This window comes from Gekko japonicus, unplaced genomic scaffold, assembly GCF_001447785.1.
Source record: "Gekko japonicus isolate JY-2015 unplaced genomic scaffold, Gekko_japonicus_V1.1 scaffold455, whole genome shotgun sequence".
Classification (NCBI taxonomy): domain Eukaryota; kingdom Metazoa; phylum Chordata; class Lepidosauria; order Squamata; family Gekkonidae; genus Gekko; species Gekko japonicus.
Genome location: NW_015166436.1, coordinates 448,975 through 475,195, shown reverse-complemented (window position 1 = coordinate 475,195; position 26,221 = coordinate 448,975). Strand labels below are relative to the sequence as shown.

The 26,221-nt window shown below is 44.7% G+C and overlaps 1 protein-coding gene across 9 annotated transcripts in view; it reads left to right on the top strand.

Moving 5' to 3' along the window:
* APBB2 (amyloid beta (A4) precursor protein-binding, family B, member 2) overlaps positions 1 to 26,221 on the top strand; it is a 164,381-nt gene that overhangs the window by 54,533 nt on the left and 83,627 nt on the right. For 5 of the 9 annotated variants that reach the window (XM_015411894.1, XM_015411896.1, XM_015411893.1 and 2 more), the window contains 3 exons: positions 5,897 to 5,959; positions 6,398 to 6,483; positions 9,428 to 9,488. In XM_015411894.1, the coding sequence (XP_015267380.1) occupies positions 5,897 to 5,959; positions 6,398 to 6,483; positions 9,428 to 9,488 (210 nt within the window). The remainder of the gene's footprint in view (positions 1 to 5,896; positions 5,960 to 6,397; positions 6,484 to 9,427; positions 9,489 to 26,221) is intronic. The other 4 variants (XM_015411899.1, XM_015411902.1, XM_015411901.1 and 1 more) reach the window with 1 other exon arrangement.

Sequence of the window (26,221 nt, the reverse complement as noted above, 5' to 3'; positions counted from 1 at the left end):
ATTCTTTTATTGCTATAGATTAATTGTAACAGAAAGCCAAGTGATTTGTTTCGTCATGATATGTGGTTTAGATCATGGTCATACAGGGGACACATGGTTTAGATCATGGTCATATGGGGGGCACATGGTTTAGATCATGGTCATTTGGGGGGTACGTGGTTTAGATCATGGTCATACGGGGGCACGTGGTTTAGATCATGGTCATTTGGGGGCACGTGGTTTAGATCATGGTCATACGGGGGCACGTGGTTTAGATCATGGTCATTTGGGGGCACGTGGTTTAGATCATGGTCATATGGGGGCACATGGTTTAGATCATGGTCATATGGGGGCACATGGTTTAGATCATGGTCATACGGGGGGCACGTGGTTTAGATCATGGTCAAATGGGGGCACATGGTTTAGATCATGGTCATACGGGGGCACGTGGTTTAGATCATGGTCATATGGGGGGCACGTGGTTTAGATCATGGTCATACGGGGGGCACGTGGTTTAGATCATGGTCATTTGGGGGGCACATGGTTTAGATCATGGTCATATGGGGGGGTACGTGGAATCTGTTAGCTGCCCTGAGCTGTTTGGGTAGGGCAGGATATAAATCCCAAAATAAATAAATAAATTAAAATAAATCTTTGTCCAGGGGCCCATGGTGGCTCTTGGCAGCCCTGAGCCAGCTTATTTCATAACAAACGAGAGACTGATTCCAGTCATGCAAACTAACTACTTTGTGCCCTTCATGTGATTCTCCCCGAATTGCTGCCAGATACAAGAGAACAGGGAGAAATGTAAATGTGAACCGGGATTTATGTAAATGCAGTCTGCAGAAGCCAGAGTTAACTCCCCTCGTGGAGCCAGATAAGCCTGCACACAGCATCCTCCTGACCTAGAACGGTGGAGGAGGGTTGATTTCCCCCACCCCGTGTTTGTTTGTCACCTCGAGAGGTGTCACAGAGAAGTCACAGCACTTTGTATCCTGAAGCAGAAACCCTCTGTGTGATTATCATAAAGATCCCTTACAGCAGACATTCTCGGAGTGTATCATCATGAGTTTTTTTTCTAAATTAGGCAAACAGTGTTCTAGCCTCCCCAGGCATTAACAAGGGAGAGCTGAGGTGACACTTGTTTTTTTCCCCATTCGTCAGGAGCTTTTCCAGTCGCCATATCATGGGATCCCCAAGGAGCTGCACATAAAGACAAAACAAAATTGGATAAATTGGGGCTAGGGTGCTCACTCTTGTCTTGAGTCCTGGCTCATGTCGTTTAAAAGAAAGGAGGGAACGCAGATGGTCCTTCATGGAAGTCCTTGAAAAGAAACCAATCGTGTACAAAGAGCCCCCCCCCCCTCAGTGGAAGAAATTTGGAATAAATAATGCTCTTCCCTTCTACAGAGTGAATTTAAATGAGTAAATCCAAACATCCTGAAGATGTACCATCCATAATACATTTTATTGCCCTTTTGGGTTTCCCGACGTCTGATAGCTAGTATTTGTGTTTTCATTACATTTGCATCAAAATCGTATGACTTGAAGGTGGTCTGGTGTCACCTAAAAATGTCCTTGTGCCTTTCAACCTTAAACTAACAATGTTTGTGTGTGTGGTGCTGTAGTTTCCATTAGAGGAATTATAACAGAGGTCTCCATCAGGTGGCTCACGAGCCACTTGATGGTTGGCTGGCTGCCTCAGAGTCACTCATGCATCCCCTAGAAAACCCAAGAAAAGACTGGAAAAAGATCTCCCCCCCCTCCCGTGCTTTTATTTCATAGGATTTTTCTCTGTGCAGCTCAGCCGATAGCTTCATTCCTGAACTCTTTCTAGGTGGGGAAGTAGTTCAGTATATATTTTGTTACTCAGAAGTAGCTTTCATTAAAGAAAAGGACGTTGACCTCGTGAGTTATGTCATTAACCATCTGAACAATGGAAAATAATTCAGACTGAAAGAACCTGCTGGTTGTTCCTGATGCACCACAGATAATTCTTGCACAGTGGGGGGGGGGTGCATACATTTCAGTTGCATACAAATCACGGACAGCCCTACAATTAGGAAATGTGAGGCATCTTGCCTTATGGGGCAGATTTGGGGGGGGGGTTGCTTTTTTTTTTTTGCTGTCACATCACAGCTAACTTATGACGGCCCTGTAGTGTTTTTGAGGCAAGAGACGTTCAGAGATGGTTTGCCATTCTGTGCCTCTCCATAGTGGCCCTGGTATTTCTTGGTGGTCTCGAGTCCTAACACTAACCATAGCCACCATGTTTAGCTTCCAGGATCTGCTAGTCTGGGCTATCCGGGTCAAGGCAGGAGGGTTCCCCAAAAGGGCAGCAAATTGTCAGTGGCTTAAATTATTATCATCTTTTCTTCCCATTTATGGGGCATCCTTTAGATTTTCTGTCTTGGACACTAAGATGTCCCATCTGTAATGACAGCAATATCTAGAATAAAATATAGTCAACTGGAACCGTACTGGCTTTCCTTTTGTTCCTTGCTTGTAATAATTTACTTCATATTTACTATTCAGTTTCTCTTAGAAGCTACCTGACACTCATAGACACAGCCTTTCAGCTACTTCCGAAAGCCCCCTGAATACATTTTCTGACTGAGTAATTTGTCAGTTTCCTTATTATGTGATATCCAACGTATTTTTTTCTTGAGCCTTTTCACACACAAAACTTGCTTCGGAAGAGTGCAGTGCCCAGGTTTGAATGGAAAGCAATTCAATTTTAACAGATTTCCATAAGGAAGGTTATTAGTAGGAATTCTGACAATTACATTCTGTACTGTACCGTGGCTTAATTTGAAGATTCTATTAGAAGGAAAACAAGTTTCAGTTCTACAGACAGTAAGCTGAACATGGGGTAAGATTAAAATTTCATCAGTCACTGGTAGCAAAGAAACAAAGAAAAAATATGTCCAGCGTATAAGCACTAGCTAATTAATATGTACTCAGTGTTGGTCTAATTTGGGTATATATGTAAGCCAGCTTTTCAAAGACAGATCTCTACTTTATCCATTAGCAAAGTCCCTTGAAGGATTTGTCAGAAAAAAAGATTAAAGAATGACAAATACCAGACATGACATTTTCCAAAACAAGTTCCACATTGGAGGGTTTTTTTTAAGTTCTGAGAATCATATTAAAAAGCTACAGTATAGTTCAGACATAATGCCTAGCTGTGATTTCACACTGCCACGAATGAGACCTGTATATACGTGCCATGTCGTCCTTCTCCATTCTCTTCTCATGTTGTCAGAGTCAGTTACTTGCTCCTAACTAGTTTTGAATTCATCAAGACTGTAGGCTGTCCATGTCCAGCATGTAGCTTTTTATATAACATTAATACTAATTCCATTCTAAGCTTCCATGAGTACTGTGTTTAATAGAAAGGCCTCCTAAACTTAGCATATCCAGAGTTCCCCAGATTGCCCCATGTGTACTTTTGGAATTCTGAGAAAAGGGGAGTGAGTGCTACAACAAAATGGCTGCCAGGAGGGGCTGATTCCAGTCACAAAATAGTGAGACATTTCACAAAATATTAGGACGTGTCAAGCTAACCTTCCTCCTAGAAGGAAAGTAGCTGTTTCCAAGTGGAACGGCAGGTTAAAAAAGCCTCTCCTTTGGGGAGGCTCCCTTTGGAGGGGGGCTGTGGCTCAGTGGAAGAGCCTCTGCTTTGCATGCAGAAGGTCCCAGGTTCAGTCTTCAGCATCTCCAGTTCAAAGGATCCTGCGGTAAATTATGCGAAAGACCTTTGCCTGAAACTCTGAAGAGGTGCTATCAGTCTGTGTAGAGAATATTGGCCTTGATGGACCGATGGTCTGAATTAATATACAAAAAGAGCCCGTACCTTCATACATTATGTGTCTCTGTGGGCTATGATGAAGCACCTCTCCTATTCCCAAGAAACAAAGGGAAAACATGGGAGGCCCTTTGCTTTGCATAAAAAGCAAATGGGCTTCAGGAAACACATTGGTGGGTGCTACGGGACACATAGGCGCAACCCTGGGGAACATTGGCATAAACCATTCCTTGAAATTACAGTGAAAGTGGTGAAGTATGGTTTCTGCTGGCCAGAAAGCCACAATAGCCAGGTTGTTCCTTCTGGACCAGGTCCAAATTCACAGAAAAGTTCTGAGAAGACCCGACGTCTGCCCATACGTGATAAGTGCTGAATCGTCTATTTTAACAATATTTGTGTGGATTTATACAACAACCAAATTAGTATTATCAGCAAAAGACCGACGAGAAACTTAATTTGAAGCAAAGGCTTAACCCTTTTCATTACAGAAAACAGACTTTAGTAGATAAATAATTTTGATAAAAGAGACTGAACCATTATTAATTAAAAGCCAACGCAGAACATTTATATATTCATACAGCTCTTTGTGTCCACGTTTTACTTTTAGGTGCCCCCAATAACAGGAGTTATTCTATTGACTCGATTTTACTTACTCATTATAGTTCATAGGCAGAGGCTCAGCTTTGAGAAGAAAGGGCTTTTGAATCAGCCAAGCAGTCATAAAAATTCCTCATGTTTTGTGGGGAAGAGGCGAATGGAGACCAACATACATACACATGTGGTCAGAACTGCATATTACTTTCCCCCGCAGGGGATCATTTTAAGACTTGCCTTCCTTTTCCAAATGCAACTACTAGGGTTGCTTCTTAGAAGGAAAGAATGGCGTGGGAGGCGGAGCGGAGGAGGAGAAGGAACACCTCTTTAACCCTTTCTTCTCCTGCTCATTTCCTGCTGAAAAGGTCTTCCCCAAGCAACTTATACTTTTGCTGTGGGAAATGTATGGGTACCACTATCCCTCCTCCCAGTGCAAATGGTTTGAGAGTTGTATTTTTCTCTATTACATTTTTTAAACTTCTGGATTATGTAGAAATGTTTTAAGGACTTCAGGGTGGAAGAAGACAGAAGGATTTTGACCTGTGATGGCTTTGAAATGAAAGGGAATATACTCACTTGTTTCTCTTGCTTGCAATTTTGTTGCAGCAAGGTCTGTCTGTATTTCTTACTAATCACCTTCCATCAATGTCACCCCTCCCTCCCCTTATGTTGAAATTCCCACTAACATTTTGTTAGTTGATCTAGTCCCTTGAAAATACAAGAGGATTACCAACTAGCAAAATCCCAGGGAAACAGAAATGCAAACACACACACCCCATTTCTCTTCAAGTAGGCCAAGACAATTTGACCAAGTTCTGCATGCTCCTTTTCATTCAAAGATCATAATTAAAGGATGAGCTTATTGTTTGTCTGGTTCTGAATTGTAATATCTCAGTTACATTTCTTGTTCCTTATTCTGAGTACTGCTGCTGATACCAAATACCATTGTACCCTGGGCCAGCCCCAATATAGAGGCGAACCAAGCTGCTCCCTGGGGAATCAAAAGTCCAAGGTCATCTGCTTCCGTTGCGATAGCCTCTGCTTGTATTTTTGGAGGAGGTACAGATAGGTTCTTTGGCCAGATGGTATCTCCTGTCATGCAGGGGACAGAATTGGGAGTCTTTTTATCTCCACTGGCAGATTTCCTTGTAATGAGGAGAAAGTAAAGAACAGACAGACATTAACAATGAAAATGGAGAAAGTAGAGTCACAGTCCGGTTGTGATCAGTGAAATGTCCCTGTAGTTACGCTGCTGAGCATATAAAACCCAAGTGGGGGCAGCACATTTTGAATTTATGAGAGAGAGCAGCATAAATTTTTTGGCTGGCCCTGATTTTACCACAAGTTAAGACGCTGAATTTCAAGGTGATCTGTTTCCCTAACCCAGCCTGTAAATATCGATGCTAACAACGGTGTCTTGTGTTTTTTTCTTTTTCCCCTTTCCGTTCTTTTTCTTTCTTCGTCTTTTTTTTTTAATGAATGTGCTTCTTCCTGTGTGAATAATTATATGTCTAGAAACAGCCATGGAGTGATTTTGCTGTACTGAATGGGGGAAAGATTAATAGTGACATTTGGAAGGCAAGTATTTTGTCAGATTTCAGAACATTTTAATCCTTCTTTTAACATTTTTAAAAAAGAACAACAATATTTTGCATGGCTGTGGCTGTACATATCATTTCTCTCTCCACATATCACTCATAACGTCTAATCTGCCAAAACGAACGGGGGGTTTCACTAGGGGAGGTTTCGCTCACAAATCTGTTGCCTAATTGTGACCTTTTCGCACAGAATACATTTGCTCAGGTCAACAGGGCAAACACTCACCTGTAACGAAACAGTGCCTGTTTTTAACAAGCTGTACTCTGAAAGACATATGCATGCCTTTATCCACTTCAGCCGGAAACACCTGTGTTGTCGCTTTGCAGGAAGAAATTTTATTTTCCTTTGAATATGTAATCACTTCATGTGGGTCAGATACCTAACATCCTCTTGAAAATGCTACGTCTTTTCGTTTAGGATCTTCATGCGGCCACAGTGAACCCAGATCCCAGCTTAAAGGAGTTTGAAGGAGCAACATTGCGCTATGCCTCTTTGAAGCTCAGGTATGCTTTTTTTAAAAAAAAGAATCTATTAAGTGTCCTTTCCTCTCAGTCCTCGATGCATCTACTTGGTAATATGTCCCATTGATGTCAATAGAATCTACTTTCAGATCAAGATGGCGGCCTTAGCCTGCTATAGGGAGCAAAATCTTTCCTGTAAGCAGACCCACTCCATAGGTCGTCAGAAGATTCTTGGCCACACTGGTTCAAGGCTTGTTCCCGCTGTGGGCTTAATCCTCCAACTGGGAACAGTCATTTAAGAAAAGTCACTTCCTCGTTGGCACTCCATGAAATTGCAGAGCAGCCGGGTTAGAACAGATAAAAGGAAGTACTTCTTCACCCAAAGAGTGATGAACACACGGAATTCACTGCCACAGGAGGTGGTGGCGGCTACAAGCATGGATGGTTTCACGAGGGAATTAGATAAACACATGGAGCAGAGGTCTGCCGGTGGCTATTAGCCAGAAAGTATAGATAGGAACTCTCAGTCTGGGGCAGGTGATGCTCTGTATTCTTGGTGCTTGGGGGGGGGCAACAGTGGGAGGGCTTCTAGTGTCCTGGCCCCACTGCTGGACCTCCTGATGGCCCCTGGTATTTCTGGCCACTGTGTGACACAGAGTGTTGGACTGGATGGGCCATTGGCCTGATCCAACATTGGCTTCTCTTATGTTCTTATATTCTCTTCTGTTCTTACATTCTTACTCAAACAACGTACTTTCAGACACTGAATACTTACTTGGATGGGCGAACACAAATATATGAATGGGGCAGTCGTGGATATGGCCACTATCAAATTTCTGTAGTCATGGTACCTGGAAAAAGCACCACTGCAATATATGGAACTGCTATCTGTATACTTATAACTGCCCAGTCCATACGTTAGATTAACAATGGGAATGTGTGATCAAAGGAGGACAGTGGAACTGCTCCGTAGTTAAAAGCCTTGAGATTAGCCTTGAAAGAAACTATGCTGTGAAAAGTTCATGGAGGACCCGTTTATACTGTTCCACGGAGAGAAGGATGATCACTTTTGGGATGTCACTTAGTGACTGCACTGAGCACGGTGGCCTGTATCCTACCACTTGAGCAGTGTTTGACGCTTTCCTCTAGCCTAAAGAGCTTTCCTCCAACTTAAGTGACTCTTCCTTTGGAAAAAGGTTCCTTAGGCTGGAGGTAGGCTTCAAGATAGGGCATGTGCCAGTCCTTGTTTTTTTTATTTTTTTATTATTTCCACTTTTACATTTATACATTTCATCTATACATCTGACATATATATCAGAGTTAGTCATCGCTTAATTCTTATATACATTTTTAGGTCACTAATTTCTTGGCAGTTTATCTATCCAATTATATACCTTTTCCCATCTCTTTTCATGTACCTTTTCATTTCTGTTCTGCAGCATTAAACTTAATTCATCCATTCTCACTAACTCCAGTATCTTAACTATTAATTCTTCCTTCTTGGGTATAACCTCGGATTTCCAATTTTTGGCCAATAGCAGTCTAGCAGCTGTTATTATGTATCCTAGTATGTATGATTCCTGCTTATTATAGCCTTTCGGGATCATATTTAACAAATATATTTCTGGTTTTAAAGCTACATTTTTTTCCATGATTTCTTGGATTACCCTCCGAACCATCGTCCAATATCCTTGTATCTTACTACACATCCACCACATATGGTAAAATGTCCCCTTATTCGTTTTACATTTCCAACATAAATTAGGATACTCGGTATAACACTTAGCTAACTTGTCCGGAGACCAATGCCATCTGTGGAACATCTTATACACATTCTCCTTATATGCCACTTTCATGTATTTGACCGTTTTCCACAGTCTAGTATGTGCCAGTCCTTCTTGTGAGGGAAAAAGTGGATAGGGGAAACCTGCCTTGGAAATACTCTGCTGTATATTCAGTGCAATGGAGCAGATTGTAGGAATCTGAGGCCATTCTGGGAACTGCTGTGCGGTGAGTGACTGATAGGGGGTGAAATTTCCAAACAAAAAAACCTTCGGGTTGTCTTTTTTCTTTGTCTTTTTTTGCCAACAAGTTCACAGCTGACTTGTGGCAAACCTGTTGGGTTTTCAAGACGAGAGATGTTCAGAGGTGATTTGCCATTGCGTGCCTCTGCATCACAACCCTGGTATTCCTGGGTGGTCTCCCTTCCAAATACTGACCAGAGCTGACCCTGCTTAGCTTCCAAGATCTGATGAGATCGGGCTATCCAGGTTTGAACTAAACCATCTTCTTGCTCAGGAAAGCTGACAGAAAAGGGTGAATTATTTTTACACTTTCAATACAGGTCTCTGTGTGAACCGGAGGTTCATATTGCCATTAGTGATTTTGTATGGTTCTAGAATTTATTTCTATATCACATTTTTAGCCTGCCTTTCCTTAAAGGTGCTTGGGGCAGTGTACATGGTTCTCTTCTCCTCAGTTTTACTGTCAGAGTAACCCTGTGTCATAGGTTTGGTGAGTTTCATGAATTTGGACTTTCCATTCCTAGTCCAATCTTAAATCTACCTACACCACACTAGTTCCCAGTGTAGAGGTGGGATCTTGTATAGTTTGGTCAAGAGACTGAAGAGAAGGTAATCGGAAAGAACTTTTCCTAGGAAATACTGAGGTGAAAAATGGTGACATTCGGAAGAGTGATATTCTTTAAAAAAAAAATTAGAAATGCAGCTTGGCTTATTTACAGGAGCCATCTGCACAGAGAACTCTGTTCAGACAAACCACTTCCTCTCTCTCCCCTTGGGTACACTGCTGGTGTCTTGCTCAGATACCCCTCAAATGCTTGAGGCAGTCATGCCTTAGCATAGATGCAGATACCACCAAACATCATAGGTACAGAAGCCTCTTTGTGCTAAAAGCTGTATGTAAATGTATTGCATCCTTTTAATACTTGACACTGAGCCTAATTTTAGTATCGTTTCCACAACAGAAATGCCTCACAGTGTGATGAAGATGATTCCTGTAGCATCAACAGTGATCCAGAAGCTAAGGTCAGTAAGCAAATGGTTTTTGAAAAATGCCACTCTGCGAAAAATGTATGCAGTTATCACAAAAACAATGTATGCCGTTATCACAATGGGGAAAAAACTAGCATTAACCACAGATGGCAACTTGTAAATACTGAAATGAACTAGTTTCAACAAGGCATGTATTTGTCTATAGACCTTTGAGAAAAGGTTGGTTCCTAGCAATAAGGAAGGCATTGGTTACAATGCTCCCTCTAAGCTGTGGAGTCTTGGGAGCAAAAATTCTACTTTGTGAGCTACTGGCATTAAAGTTGTGAGCAAGCGATTTGGCTACTACATAAATTAGTTTGCTCTGGAGCCATCCTTCCTGAGTTAAGACAAAAATGTGTGAGCCAGAGGCTAAAAAACTGTGAGCTAGCTCAGACTAACTCAGCTTAGAGGGAACACTGGTTATGAATCTGGAAAAGGTTGGGGACCCCTGTCTTTGGAGGGAGGGAGTTATGGGTCTGGCCGGTGATTCTGGTAGACTTCTGCTCAATTTCACAACTTTTCAGCACAGGGTTCCCCTTACTTCCCACACTATATAACGTCTGCATGAAACATGAGCCATAGCCTGTCTTCCTTGCTTGAGGGATGAGCACGTTCCTTGAGAGGACAGCTTTCAGAAATCTCATCTCTTAGCTCAGACGCCTTTTAAACACTGAGTGCCAGTCCTGCACAACTGTCATCAACACCAAGCCTGAACCAAGAAAGTTGGAATTATTTTTAACTTTTGTTTTCCTTTCTGAATTGCCCATCTTGTGAATGCCTTTATCTCTGTATGTGTTTAATAAAAAAATAACTTGCATGGTTAAAACTGTAAGTCTGGTGCTAACTCTCCAGCTAAGAAAGACTTCATGTGCCCAAACACTGCAGTATTACCGATTTGGGCAAGGATGTCAAAAAGCCCCAGTACCCCAGGGAGAAAGGGTCCACAGACCTGTCCTTAGAGTGCTCCCTCCTAAGTCTTCCCTCTAAAGTAGAAACGTCAAACTCATTTGTTACAAGAGCCAGATCTGACATAAATGTCACTTTGTCGGACCAAGCCATGTGTGCCATAAAATGTAATGCCAGGTAAAAAAAGGTAAAGGTAAAGGTTCCCTTGCTCGAAAGCCAGTCGAATCCGACTCTAGGGTTGCGGTGCTGATCTCCATTTCAAAGCCGAAGAGCCAGCGCTGTCCGAAGACGTTTCCGTGGTCATGTGGCCGGCATGACTAAACACCAAGGTGCACGGAACGCTGTTACCTTCCCACTGAAGTGGTACCTATTTATCTCCTTGCAATTTCTTGCTTTCGAACTGCTAGGTTGGCCAGGTACCAGACGTAAAAACTTTATAAAGGACAGCACCTGTTAAGCTCTGAGGTAGTGTGTTCTCACTGCCGAGTGTGTGGTGGAGACCCCAGGCTGCCTTGCGACCAGCATAATGAGATCACCAACACTTGCCCCCCCCACGAGACAGCCCCCGCCTATGGCTTTAGGCCACCAAATGGTTCATGGGGGAGGGAGGCCCAGCCCTGGGGTCACGTGCTCTATGGCAGGTCTAGGCCCGCAATGTGTGTAAGAATCGGCCGAAGAACACACACACACACACACACCCGTTGGCCAAAGCTCTGCCATCGCATGGAGGATGGCAGATACAGCGGTGTCGTGGACCGGCCTCAGCCTGAGGGGCAGCCAGACTCTGACTTGTTGCCTGAGCCCATCCCGAGTGAGGACCAGTCTGACTTGCAGCCTGACCAGTCTGACTGGCAACTGGAGCCCAGTGTGAGTGAGGACTCCTCAGAAGTCGAGCCTGAGTCCAGCGTAGCGAAATATGACTTCAGAGTAGAGGACACTCAGGAATTCCAGTCAGGTAATACTGAGCCGGCTGAAGTCAGGGAGCAGGTACCTCCGGAGGCACGCACATGACTCCCCCAGATTTCTCCCCCCCCCCCGCTCATAGAAAGAAGAAGGGCTAAGATCAGAAGGCAGTTGCAAGAACGCAGACAGAGTAAAAGGTGAATGGCCCGTCGACCGCTACAAGATGAGTCGTTACTTGCCAGCTAACTTGCCAGCTGCAGATAAGACTAATTAGGGAAAAGCTACATCAAGCTGGGTGTGAGCTGTTGCCAGCTTGTGGAAGCAACACGTCACCTCCCAGTGAATCCTGCGACCACAACTCCCGACTCTGCTCTACTCCTGTGACTCTTGGACCAGCTTGACTCTGCTTTTGGACTCTCTCTGACTGCAACAACTGACCTTGGACTGTTTGGACTACGCCGTGAGCATTCCTTTGACCTGCTCCTGCCTGCGTGACCTGGACTTGGACTTGGAGCCTGAAAGACCAGCTGGGCTATGACAAGCGGTAGCACTGGCTGCCAGCAGGCCCCACCAGAGGATCGTCTGCACCCCCCACACACACACGTGCAAACGCCAATGCCTGCAGCCATTCGAACAGCATCCCTGGAGATGCAGGTGAAGCAGAGAGCTGTGTGACCTTGCTTTGGAATCCCAAGCCAGAGTGAATGCGGCTGCAGCGGCACATGACTTATCAATGAGACTGCCGCTGAAGTCAAGGGGTTCTGCTTGACTGTTTTGCCCCGCTGAAGCCACGATCGGAGCGCTCCCCCCCCCCAGCAGCCCCCCTGTTCCCTCCCTCACACCAGTTGCTTGCGGGCCAGATAAAAGCCCTAGACGGGCCGGTTTCAGCCTGCGGGCTGCACGTCTGACGTTCCTGCTCTAAAGGTTGCTCCCTTCTACAGATGAGACCAACCTCTGAAGGTAAATCTGAGCAAGAATTCGTAATAGGAAATCACAAGAGACTGTAGAAAAGGAAGGCGGCCCAATGTGGACCTGTGATGAATCCCGAATTGTTCTCCTACCTGAGCCGCTAAAATTTTGTTTAATTTTTCCACGTTAACAGAAAAAAGGTGAGGGGAAGATGCAGGTTAGGAAGCACCAGGTATATATCCATTGCAAATGGAAGTGGCCGCCACCTTGTGGACAAGTGTGAGAACTTTACGCAAGAGAAAAGGTTTTCCTTTGAAAAGATTCCCGGCCAAGTTTAGAGGAGGAAGACGGGACATACTTAATTACGGATGGCCCACATGATTTTACAAGTTGTATTTAAAGCTGTTCCTTTCCCCCCATTTCCACATTTTTGATAAAAGGCGGAAGAACGGAGGTTTAAGGTCGGCACAGTCGCCAGCACAACAAACTTGCATCGCCCATTTCTGTTAGTCGGTATGCCACTTGCTTTGCACTTTTTAAAAAAACCACGCAGGCACTGCTTTTCAACACTAACTGGGCTGAGAGATACCCGGGAGCTTCTCACGCTGGCAGAAACGTGATCCTGGTTCTTCATTAGAACAGATTTTGAGTCCATCGGCACCTGGACTCTGCTGCTGCAGACCAACGTGGGTGCCCTCCTGGATCTGGTCCTTCCGTGTTTACTGTGCTTTCCATTCCTCCTCGAAGTAGCACTGAGATCACTGCGCGGTGGATGTCTTTCTGGTTATTCGTGTTTCTTTGTGCTCCGCTTTTTTTTATCTTGCCGTCTTTGTCTGAAGCAGCTGCAGTAGCCACTTTTAAGAGTCGTCGCCTAAACCTGCCTTCCTCTTCCCGCTCGACTGTGGTGGATCGTGGACGTTTTTATCTTATAGAGTTTGATGCGTTTTGGATCCTTTTTAATGTTTTTGTGTTTGTTTGAAGCTTTTATATGCTGCCGCCTTGGAGATCTGCTTGCAGTGGCTCAAAACGGGAAAAAAGATGAAATCTATAAAACTGAAAATAGTTACATTTAACAGCCATTAAAAACCAGCCTATACAGTCCAGATGCATAAAACCCTATAGCTCAACAAACATCTCAGGGGATTCTTCCCCACCACCCAAAAGTCGAGTCCCTTTGAGATTTAAATGAGTGAGTGAAAAGTACTTTTCTGTCATCCTCATCGCCAGTGAAAAGTACTGAGACTTAACTAGTGATTTCAGCTCTCATACTTTGTTTCAGGATAGAACAAGACAAATTGCTTGACTCACAAGCAGGCTTATATCCCCCACATTCAAACACACCTCCACACCAGTGATAGGCTATTTACAGTGTTCAGCTGTTCCATAGGTTTACGCTAGGATCCTAGGCCTCTAATAGGTGCGGGCTAGGATCCGCTTGGGTCATTGTCTTTAGGAGCGAAGCTCAGGCTTTTCACTTAACTGCGTGGAAGCCCGGCTTCGCACACGGTTGAACCTTTACATTACACTGAACAAAGGGAGTAGTCACTCTCAGAGGTTTCTTCAAATCAGTAGCTGATATAGAGAGCCAAGAGGCACGGGTGGTTCATTCAGATTTCCTCTCGGCCATAAACTCTATAGGTGGTTTTAGGCCTTACCCACCCCATATGCAGTGTGGGGGTAATAATAATCTACCTTGCAAAGCTGTTGTAAGGCTATGTGAAATAAATACTGAGTACTCTACATTAGTGTGACATCATTGTTTTGTTGCGTCCTTGCTTTTGTGATTAGTTGCCTTGGGTGCCCCAACTGGGTAGAAAAGCCATTACCTAAATGAATGAACAAATGTTATTTTAAAGTGAATGGGGAAAAGCATGCTTTTGCTAAGAGAAGGAGGAGGAGATTGAATTTATACCCCGCCCTTTGCTACCCGAAGGAGTCTCAGAGCGGCTTACAATCCTTTTTCCTTCTTCCCACAACAGACACCCTGTGAGGTAGGTGGGGCTGAGAGAGCTCTTTCGAGAATCTCCCTTGAGAGAACAGCTCTGGAAGAATTTACAACTGACCCAAGGTCACACCAGCAGCTGCATGTGGAGGAGTGGGGAATCAAACCTGGTTCTCCCAGATTAGAGTCCACGCTCCTAACCACTACACCAAACTGGCTAAAGGGTGCTTATGTGGAGAACTAGCTGTATTAGTGGGAACCAAAAGCTGTAGTGTCAAAGCAGTTGTTAGTAATCCCCTGTCTAAGGATGTATTGGCCAGTTTCTGCTAGAGTTTTGAACTGAACTGTTGAACTGAATTAAATGCTTCTGTCTAATCTATGAAGGACCATGTTAATTCCTTGACTTCTGAAACGCTGAATGCCCCGTGACTCATTTCCTGCAACTCATATTCAACCTGCATGGTGTCTCAGCTTGTACATGCTCATATCCAGGCTACTTACCAATCTTTACACAGATTTGCTTGCTATCAGGATAACCATGATTCTGCACAGTATGTTATTGCGATAAAGAATTCATTGAGAAGAGGCTGGTTCCACCCTGGCCCTTGGGACTGCAAGCCCAAGTCAGCAGAACGTCTGACCACTTCCTCCTTGACCAACTCTTCCAAGATCCTTTATGGCCTTGTCACAGCTGCTTTAAAATAACAATAATCCTGGCCCCGTTCAGTAAAAAATCAGGAAACCGTGCAGCCTTCACAGTTCCTGTTCCCCAAAAGCCATCTGTGCTCATTCATTTCAGGGATATTGTGAACTTCTCACGATGCCCATTTTTTTTGTCTTGAGTCGAACATCTTGGCGATTTGGGTGCACGTTCAAAAGGGCTCTTTTTGTAGCAGGTACTCATGTGCATTGTGCCACACACCCCTGATGTAGCCAATCCTCCAAGAGCTTACAGTAGCCCCCGTAAGAAGAGCTCTGTAAGCTCTTGGAGGATTGGCTACATTTGGGGTGTGTGGCCTAACATGCAAAGGAGTCCCTGCTACAAAAAGAGCCCTCAGCCTTTGCATCAACTCAGCAGCTATTTTTAATAGCTTTGCATGGCAGCTGGCTGGATGGTGGCAGCCAATGCTTGCTTCCACCCAAACCCCATATTTTCAAGAGTATCCATTCAGTGCATCCAAATGTATGCATTACGGCTTGCAGATAAAATGGTGACGCGGCACGTGCCATGCCATTCAGGTGCATGAGATAGGAGCGCTAGAAACGTAACACCTCAGAAGGCCTTAAGTGCAAGATCAGGGTACAAAGGGCACCTTTTGATAGAGGTTAGGTCTTTGCCTCGATGTCCTTGACAACCACAACGGTATAATCACTGACCTCGAGCCAGACATCCTGGAATGTGAAGTTAAATGGGCCTTAGAAAGCATTACTAACAACAAAGCTAATGGAGGTGATGGTATCCCAGCTGAGCTATTCAGAGTCTTAAAAGATGATGCTGTTAAAGTGCTGCGCTCAGTTTGCCAGCAAATTTGGAAAACGCAACAGTGGCCACAGGATTGGAAAAGGTCAGTATACATTCCAATCCCAAAGAAGGGCAATGCCAAGGAATGTTCAAACTATCGCACAATTGCACTCATATCACACGCTAGCAAGGTCATGCTCAAGATCCTACAAGCTAGGCTTCAACAGTACGTGGATAGAGAACTGCCAGAAGTACAAGCTGGGTTTTGAAGAGGTAGAGGAACTAGAGATCAAATGGCCAATATTCGCTGGATTATGGAGAAAGCAAGAGAGTACCAGAAAAACATCTACTCCTGCTTCATTGACTATGCTAAAGCCTTTGACTGTGTGGATCACAACAAACTATGGCTGGTCCTTAAAGAGATGGGAATACCAGACCACCTCACATGTCTCTTGAGAAACCTGTATAAGAAGCGACAGTTAGAACCAGATATGGAACAACTGATTGGTTTAGCATAGGAAAAGTAGTACGACAAGGATGTATATTGTCCCCTTGCTTATTTAATATATATGCAGAGTACATCATGCGAAATGCCGGCCTGGATGAATCACAAGCGGGAATTAAGATTGCTGGGGAAAAGATCAACAACCTCAGATATGCAGACGATACCACTCTAATGGCAGAAAGTGAAGAGGACCTAAAGAGCCTCTTGCTCAGAGTAAAAGAGGAGAGCGCAAAAGTGGGCTTGAAGCTCAACATCAAAAAAACTAAGATCATGGCATCCGGCCCCATCACTCCTTGGCAAATAGAAGGGGAAGTCGTGGAAGTAGTGACAGACTTCACGTTCCTGGGATCCCAGATCACCGCAGACTGTGACTGCAGCCATGAAATTAAAAGACGCCTACTCCTTGGGAGGAAAGCGATGGCGAATCTAAACAGCTTGATAAAAAGTAGAGACATCACCCTGCCAACAAAAGTCTGCATGGTTAAAGCAATGGTATTCCCAGTAGTTATGTATGGCTGCGAGAGTTGGACTATAAGGAAGGCCGAGCGCCGAAGAATAGATTCTTTTGAACTATGGTGCTGGAGAAGACTCTTGAGAGTCCCTTGGACTGCAAGAAGATCAAATCAGTCACTCCTAAAAGAAATCAACCCTGACTGTTCCCTGGAAGGCCAGATAATGAAACTGAAGCTCAAATGCTTTGGCCACCAAATGAGAAGGGAGCACTCACTGGAGAAGACCCTGATGCTGGGAAAGATTGAAGGTCTAAGAAGATGGGGACGGCAAAGGATGAGATGGATGCAACGAACATGAAATTGAGCAGACTTCAGAGGACGGCGGAAGACAGGAAGGCCTGGCGTGATCTGGTCCATGGGGTCGCGAAGAGTCGGACTCGACTGTGCGACTGAACAACAACAACAAAAGGTCTTTGCAGTGTTTCCGCTGTTCTTTTCCTATGTTGGATGTGCAAGCATATTCCCCTTCCAATGAATCGAACTCTCCTTTTTTTCTCCAGCCTAATCTCTCATGCCACCTGCTTTATGAGCTTGGTGCTTCAGTTGTGTTCATGCGTTTATGCCAATGGAGGCAGTCCTTGTGGGTGATTTGCAACACTGATTCCATTATGAGCAGAAAGGCTGGTGGGGGGAGAGACAAAATCCAAATAGCCACCTCTGTCAGATTCCATTTCAGGAGCAATCTTCTTCAGAGGCTGCCAGAGTTAATGCATCTCAAATCTGTGTCTTGGACCAATTCCATATCCATAATGGCGTTTAACACAATGTGGTTACTGTGTGTTTTCTGTCTGAACAGAACACGGCCGTATATATTTTGGCTCCCGAGGCAAAATAAACTTTGGCAGTTTCCGGACCACACATATGGATCTCTTAGCCTCCGTAGAGGCTGCCAGTATAACATCAGACACGCGCGAGCCTCTTTGTAACAGCACAGTTTGGGCTCAAGAACTGACTTCATAGAAATGAAGACGTGCAAATTAGTGGAAAGTTCCCTTCCTCTGTATTAAACCTTTAGTATCCAAGGCTTCTAAACACCACTGAGACCTTCGGTAGGGCTGCGTGTTATTTGAAAGGACAAGTGGGGGGCCCACAAGACTTGCAGGGAGGAAATCCCATCCCCTCCCCCCACTGGCCTGCTGAGCCCAAGCATGGCTCCCTGCATAGCCTAGCCCGGAGTGGCTCCCAGACTCCACTGTCACGAGGTCTGGAGCGGTTCCCAGATTCTGCTGTGGCTAGGCCTGGAGCAGATCCCTGAGTCCTCCAGCATACAGAGGTAAGCAGGTTGTCTGCGTGATGTGATGTAATCGCCTTGCCCCGGGTTGGGCTCGGCTCGGCACCACCCTCTGCCTTGCCTCGCGTGAGGCTCAGCTCAGCTGGGCACTGCCATCTTTCTTGCCTTGTCTCGTGCATGGCTCAGCTGGGCGCTACTGTCTACTTTGTCCTATCTTGCACGGGGCTCAGCTGGGTGCCACTGTCTCCTTTGCTTTTTCTTGCACGGGGCTCGGTTGAGCGCTGCCATCTGCCTCGCCTTTCTCACACGGGGTTTGGCCGTGCCAGGTCCCTTCTGCCTCACCTCGTTTTGCATGGGGCTTAGCCATGCCGGGCATGTTCTGCCTCACCTCTTGTGTGGGGCTCGGCCAAGCCAGGCACCACTGTCTGCCTCGCCTCTTCTTGCACGGAGCTTGGCCGGGTGTCTCCGTCTGCCTCGCCTCTTCTCATGTGCAGCTCAGCCAGGCTGGGCACCAGAGTCTGCACTGCCTAAAGCGGGCTGACCAAACACTGCCACCTCCCCCCTCTCACCTCTTGCATGTTTCTGCTGCAGGCCAAGGTCTCTCTGCCTTGCCTCACCTCAGGCTGGCAAGGGGCCATCTCCCCTGCCTTGCACGTGGCTGCATCAGAATCAGCCCTCCTGTCAGAAGCCTGCCCAGCCCAAACCTCCAAAGCAGCCTGTAAGGATTCCTTGTTTTTATGTGTGTGTGTCTCTTTAAAAGTTTGGTTGCATGGCTGAGATATATTAGAGTGGTTGAAGAGACAAGAGTGGTGTGATTGGTGATTGACAGAGAGGGAGAGGGGTTTTGGAAGTGGTTCTGAGTGGATGAATATGTATGTCTGTCAAGAGTGACAGTTACAGGTTTGACAGTTGATAAAGACAGTTGTTAAGGGAGTTCGTTCTGAGGTCTGGGAGAGAAGCAGTCTTGTGTGAGATATAAGAGAGTTCAGTTCTGTGTATGAGAAGAAAAGAGACAAGCAGTTCGGTGTTGAAACAGTTATAAGCTGAAGCTGAGTGTCTAGGAAACAGTAAAGTAAAGTTAAAGAGTTACAAAGTTTCCTGAAAGATCCCTGTCAGTAAGGGAGCAGATCTTGTGTGAGACACCAAGCAATTGTTCAAAATATTCACATTACTGGTTACATGGTTCTACCCTTCTATTTATGAATTATTTCAATAAATCTTCATTTATTTAAGTATATTAGCTCTGAAAGAAATACTTCCCAGGACCACATAGTACCTCGTGAGCCTTCAACTCGACCTACCTACCCAGTAATAGCTAAAGTGAAGTATAAAGGTTTGGAAAGCCTTAAATTTCCTGGTGGCAGCCGGATATACCCTAGTAGACCAAAATAAAGAACACTTTTAAAGGGAAACCAGTCCTCCCCAGATAAGGTGTCGTCACACAGCCATTTTCTCCAGGGGAACTGACCTCTGTCATCTGGAGAGCAGTCGTAATTCCAGGTGTTCTCCAGCCCCCAACAGGAGGTTTATATGGTAAAGCTGCAATGAAAATTACAAAAATTGAGCATTCTGTACATTCATATTGAATACCCTTCCTCGGGCCGTTATCATATGGTAAAGCTGCAGTGTTAAAGCTTTTATCATATGATTTCAACCTGTATTCAGTATAAATGTATAGAATGCTCAGTTTTTGTAATTTTCATTGCAGCTTTACAGAAGATGGGAGGCCGGCCTGAGGAAGGGTCAAAACGAAGATTTGCCTGGGACATCCGTTGCCTGTGGTTAACACTATGTTAACACTTTATATACTGTGGTTTAGCTTCACATGTTTCGATTCAGCTTTTTTTTGTACTGTATCTTTGAAGAATAATTAATAATAATTAGCTATTGTAGATTTTCCGGGTTGTATGGGCGTGGTCTTGGCATTGTAGGACCTGACATTTTGCCAGTAGCTGTGACTGGCATCCTCAGAGGTATAACACAGAAAGATGGAGTACTCTCTGTGTCAAGGTGAGAAGATTATAAAAGTTGCCAGGAGGAGAGAAAGAGGAAATTGTGTGGGGAGGGGGATACAGAGGAAAGTGAGGTGCCACCCCAGGTCAGGACACAGTATTTTGTTCCAAGACACTGAAAGGCTGGACAACACATCCAATTACCATGTCAGATTACACAGGGAAACCATTGAAATTCATAAACATGAACACAATTTCAAAAGGAAAGAAGAGAGTTTAAAAATAAATAGGGCATAGTTTCCTGTCCAGAAAAACACAAAAGGCTCTACATCTGACAATAGCACTACAGATAAGATTAGAATTTCAACAGCCAATCCACATGCAAAAGAACCTCCACAGGAAACAGGAAACCTCCTTCAGAAACAATCCATATACAAAAGAACCTCCTCAGGAAAGCTCCTCCATTAGCATGTTTTCACAGCCTGGGGAACTCTTACAAGATAATGACTCAGCCCTACCCCACCTTCCTGAGTAGGTATAAATTACCTGCCTACCATTTTTCTTCTCACCTCGACACAGAGAGTACTCCGTCTTTCTGTACTATACCTCTGAGGATGCCAGTCACAGCTACTGGCAAAACATCAGGTTCTACAATGCCAAGACCACGGCCATACAGCCCAGAAAATCTACAACAGCTAATGAACTCCGGCCGTGAACGCCTTCCACAACATATTAATAATAATTGTTTATAATTCCAAATAGAATTTTGTAGAATAAAGAATTCCTTTATTACAGTGTTTTTCAGATTAAATATACTACACACACTGTACAGCCATTTTTTGTTATACAACCTAACAGGAAGTTGGCAATCCTAGTTCCCCTTGTGGAAATGGCTGCCTTGGAGGGTGAAGTATATTGGCATCATACCCACCTAAAGTCCCTCCCCAGGCTCCACCCCCCATATTTCTTGGAATTGGCAACCCTATCTCCTTCCCACCCAACAGTCAACTTAACCTGCCCCTCTGTCTTAAGCTTCCCCCCCCCCATCAACCTTTACCTACGAAAACTGTGGCCCAGTTATAAGGTGTCGGCCACTGGGCCAGACCCAGTTGCATGGCAGAAAACCCTCAAGGACTTGTGGGGTGGCACCTCACTTTCCCCTGTGTCCCCCTCCCCACACTATTTCCCTTCTCCTGGCAACTTTCATATCCTGTCCCCTTCCATTCTCCTCAGCCATTCACCAACCTGCCTTTCATCTGCCTCCCATCTTCTGTTATATTTCTTATTTTTTTACTTCAATGTATACCCCAACTTTCTCCACATTGGAGAACAAAGCAGCTTACAATATTCCCCTCTCCTCCTTTTTATCCACACAACAAACAGGTGGGGTAGGTTAGTCTGAAAGTAGGTGACTCGTCCAAAATCACCCAGGGAGCTTCCACAGCAAGGTTGGAATTCGAACCTGGCCGTCCCCCAGTCTGAAGCTCTAACTGCTACACCACACTGGCTTTCGTAGGGCGCCTCCTGTTGAACAGTAGCAGGCAGCCGGGCCTAGTCGTGCAAGCTGGGTGATATCAAGTCACCTAGAGGTTGCTGCCAGGCCAAGGGTTTCCAGCCTCCAGGTGGGACCTAGAGATCTCCCATAATTTCAACTCAACTCTGGACGACAGAGATCTGTCCCCCTGGAGGAAATAAGTGCTTTGGAGTATGAACTTTATGGCGTTATATTCAGCTGAGGCCTCTTCCCTCCCCAAACCCCACCCCAGACTCTCCCTCAAAATCTCCAGGAGTTTCCCGGTCTGGAGCTGGCAACCCTAGCCAGGCCTGGCCGTGATGTGTCTTCCCTCAAGGGCCAAAATAGGCCTGGAAATGGCCCTGCTCCCTCCCCCTGCCTTTTTACCCACAGAAACCCGGCTTGGGATACTGTGTTTGCCTAGCCACAGCCACTGAGGGAATCTGTTAAGTCCGGCGCTTAACAATGAGTCGGAGAGTGATTTCAGCGAAAACTCAGGTTTATTCAGCTCTACGATCACTTCACCAACACGGTACAACATCTGATAGCCCGAACAGTTTGTCCATAGAAACTGTTCGGTATTTAAACATTCCGGGCTAACGTAGCCACACCTACTATACAGAAAGCAACCTATCAGGTTGATCGCATAAGACCCAATCATACAAGTTCCCGCTTCCCGCTTACTTGAATCTGATTGGTCTGTTAGTCTCAGACTTGAATCCCTGTCTGAGACGAAGCTTTGCATAGCTTCCCAATGGAACGATTTACCCATGTTCGCATATACTCATGTCTGCATATGAATACATTACAGAATCCGTTGCTTAAAACTACAGGCACTCCTTGTATCGTTTCCAGGTTTCTTTAAGCCGCCCAGTTTTTTTCTTCTCGATTTCACATTTTCCTGCAAATCCGGGCCCCTTTTCAGGTCCGTAGAAAGGTTTGTCTTGCCCATTCAGAGCTCTGGTAACACATTGAAGTCTCCAAAGATTTGGCCGACTTTGCTATAGAATATAAGATGATGTCGATGTTAGAGCCACAGGAGGCCTGTTAGCCAAAGAGAGGACAGACATAATATTCAGGGAATCTAGAGCTCTCTGAATGTGCCTTTACAGCGAACCTGACTGGTGAATACATCCGTGGAGGGTTTTGACCTTCCTTGTTCACTCTCTTCCTCACTGCTGCCTCCTCCTCCTCCTCCTCCTCCTCCTGTTGTTGCGGCCTCGGAGGACAATTCTCCAAGTGGCTCCCGCAGTTGGATGCCTCAGCCAGCTGTTTTGTTCTCTGGAGGCTGAAACAAAAAGGTACAGAGGAGACGGCAACAGCAGCAGTGAGGAAGGGCCGGAGAAGGGCAAAACTAAGGAGTTTCAGCCAGAGCTGAAATGATGGAAATGACTCTGTGTAGTTCTTATCAGGGCTTTTTTTTTTGTAGAAAAAGCCCAGCAGGAACTCATTAGCATAATAGGCCACACCCAACAGCAGAAACTCATTCGCATATTAGGCCACACCCCGACAGCACAGCTCATTGGCATATTCGGCCGCACCCCCATGTTACCAAACGTGTGCTCATCCAGCCACACCCACCGTTTGCTTCTTATTCTGTTTACCTTGTTTGCTGTCCAAACCCAGGGCTTTTTTGTAGCAGGGACTCCTTTGCATGTTAGGCCACACACCCCTAATGTAGCCAATCCTAATGAGTTTCTGCTGTTGGGTGTGGCCTATTATGCTAATACGTTCCTGCTGGGCGTGGCCAACTTGGAAGCCAGCCGGAACTCCATTCCTGTGCGTTCCTGCCCCAAGATAGCCCTGGTTCTTATTGCTGCCGTGAATGCAGAGATGTTCGCAGTGGTAACAGAGCATCAACACAGCAGTTTCCACAGCACTTTCCTTACCTTATGACACAATAGCTACTGTTCCCCCCTATGACCACTAGAGGGCTTATTTCAGGCTTTTTTCAAAATAAGCACTTGGCAGATCGGTATTGCCAGACCCCAGAAAGATTTGTGGGTTTTTTTAAAAATAAAAGAGTGAGCCAGCTAGCTAGCTGTGGACATTCAGCTACTCCTCCACCATTTATGGGTAATATCTCCCAACTATTTTTAAAAAATCATGCACGGTCAGATAACCAGTCATAGGGTATTTTATAATTATTTCCTTTCAGGCTAATGCAGACTGAAATTCTGTCGCATTCACAATCCGTAGGCAATATCTAACATAATTAGATTTAGCAGACTCCGTTCCTGTGCCTTTTGCAGGTGGAATCTTTACTTGAGAAGCCTCTTAGCAATATGAAAAACCTTCTCTGAGTCAGTTCTGCATGTGAGGTGGCTCTGAGGGAGAGTTAAAAATGTCGACAGACCCAAGTCTGAAATATTGCCTAAATCCAGTAGACTTTAGTGAGGTTATGGTGGTTGTATATTGTCAAACGCCATAATTAAAAGAGTGAATTTTTATGGGGTGGTCCTCTTTCATTTGGGGGGCAGGTATCCATATATTTTTTAGGAACTCAAACTGTTATAATTCATGCTGAATCATTGTCGTCATCATTATCGTATGGCTTTGTGTGTAGAATAGCTGGGATACCCTAAGATTGTCTGACAGCCAGAGGTTCTAGCTCTTTTAGTGTTAGGTGGCGAGCTGGACTTGCATTTAAATCACATTTGGAACTACTGTCTTCTTATGCAGTTCTGCTTACAACAATGGTTTTGCCACTAGGCATAAATGATATCTACACCAGTTGAATAGTGACCTAATGCAATCAGAGCCTGATTCCTAGCTATTTGGAACATACCTGTAGACTTCGTGTCATTTTTAATCTTGCCAGAGCTGGGTTGAGCTCCAATCACTAAGAAAAGCGGCCTGATGAAGCCCTAAGAAACGGCAAAGCAACCTAGGCGTGCCGTCAGCGCTCCTGTGGTTTGCGCTACAGCTAGTCTTGAGCTCATGCCGTCTACTGCTTGTTTTCTTTTGGAGACTCTTCTCTGCACCATGAGCCAGTGACCACATCATTCTGAAAAGAGACTTGTACTTTCAAGGACTATTAGGTTACTAGTTGTTGTAGATTTTCCGGGCTGCATGGCCGTGGTCTTGGCACTGTAGGACCTGACGTGTCGCCAGCAGCTGTGACTGGCATCCTCAGAGGTATAACACAGAAAGACGGCGTACTCTCTGTGTCCAGGTGAGAAGAAAAATGGTAGGCAGGTAATTTATATCTACTCAGGAAGGTGGGGTAGGGCTGAGTCATTATCTTGTAGGAGTTCCCCAGGCTGTGACATGCTAATGGAGGAGCTTTCTTGAAGGGGTTCTTTTGCATATGGATTGGCTGTTGAAATTCTAATCTTATCTATAGTGCTATTGTAAGATGTAGAGCCTTTTGTGTTTTTCAGGACAGGAAACCATGCCCTATTGATTTTTAAACTCTTCTTTCCTTTTGAAATTGTGTTTATGTTTATGAATTTCAGTGGCTTCCCTGTGTAATCTGACGTGGTAATTGGATGTGTTGTCCAGCCTTTCAGTGTCTTGGAATAAGATACTGTCTCCTATTTGAGTAAGCAATAACCGATCCCATTTCAGGATACCTTGTGATGGAGGTCTTGGGAAGGTACTAAAGAGCTTCGGATAATACCTGTTATGAATCCCATATTAATCTCTCTGGTAGCATTATCTTCAGTAAAAAATATATATGAATCAAATTGATTTTTGGTACAACAATGGCTGCATTCATGAACCACAAACCACAGTTTTTTTCCGACGAGGATGAAACTGAAGTCCTGAGGCCACAGAATGAAACCCTGCTTTAGAATCACAGGCAAAAAACGAGCTGCAGGTTTTTTTAAGTTCCCATATTTGGATGTTACATCAAATTGCTGTTAGACTGAAGACTTCCTTAACTAGGATTTCCTTAGATATTGGTATGGTGTCCTGTGAGAAGGAGGTACTGTGTAAGACTACATGTTTCTGGCTTGTTCTTATCACAACTAAATTATGATTTCTTTGTGACATCTGAATGCAGCCAGTGATTCTTTGTAAGGGTCCGTTGAGAATATCTCCTTTCGTGGCCGTGAATGTAATCTAAAAATAGGTGCATGTGCCTCTAGTAAAATATCAGAAAAGGCTGATTTTATCAGAAATACTAGCATTAATGTATTGGAAGAATGCTGTTTTATAAAAGGATAAAGAAGTGATGTGTTAGTTCTTCCTAAAGAATGGTCTGTGAACATCCTGTGTCTTTAGTTCTAAGGAAGCTGAGTGGGTCTAGATCTTATGGGATCACTGGGGAACCCCATTTAACTCCGTGGCCTTTGAGCTGCTTCAAGTTTTCAAAATGAAGATGCATAAAAGCGTTCAAATTTCCATAAATGTTCACTTAAAAAAAAACACTAGCCTAACTGCTCATATTTGTGGTCCATAAGAGGGAATGTCCATCTTTTGATAAACTTATCTGCCTGTTTACCTAGAGGAACTTCTTACTCTCCATAGGTGACTAACGACTAAAGTAACTCTGTCATAGGGCTGCACTGTATGTGTGAAGGAAGTATCATTAAAGGGTACCGTAAAATATCTGTCATTTTTTTCCCCATCAAGCCACAGACGACTTATGGTGATCCAGTAGGGTTTTCATGGCAAGAGATGTTCAAAGGTGGTTTGCCATTGACTGCCTCTAAATTCATGTCTAAGCCTTTTGAACCCAGGGCTCTCTGCAGCTTTTCTCAGCTAAAGTTGCCATCACTTCTGCCAGGAGAATGGGGGAGATTCAGGCACTCAGGGTGGACCCCTCCCTTCTTTCAATTGCACAAGGAAAAGGTTGTTCCAAAAGGCTTTAGAGTCTTCCTTTTCTACCCAAGGTGGTTTCATCTTTTGACATAAATTAGTGTATAGTACTGCCGGTCTCCTTT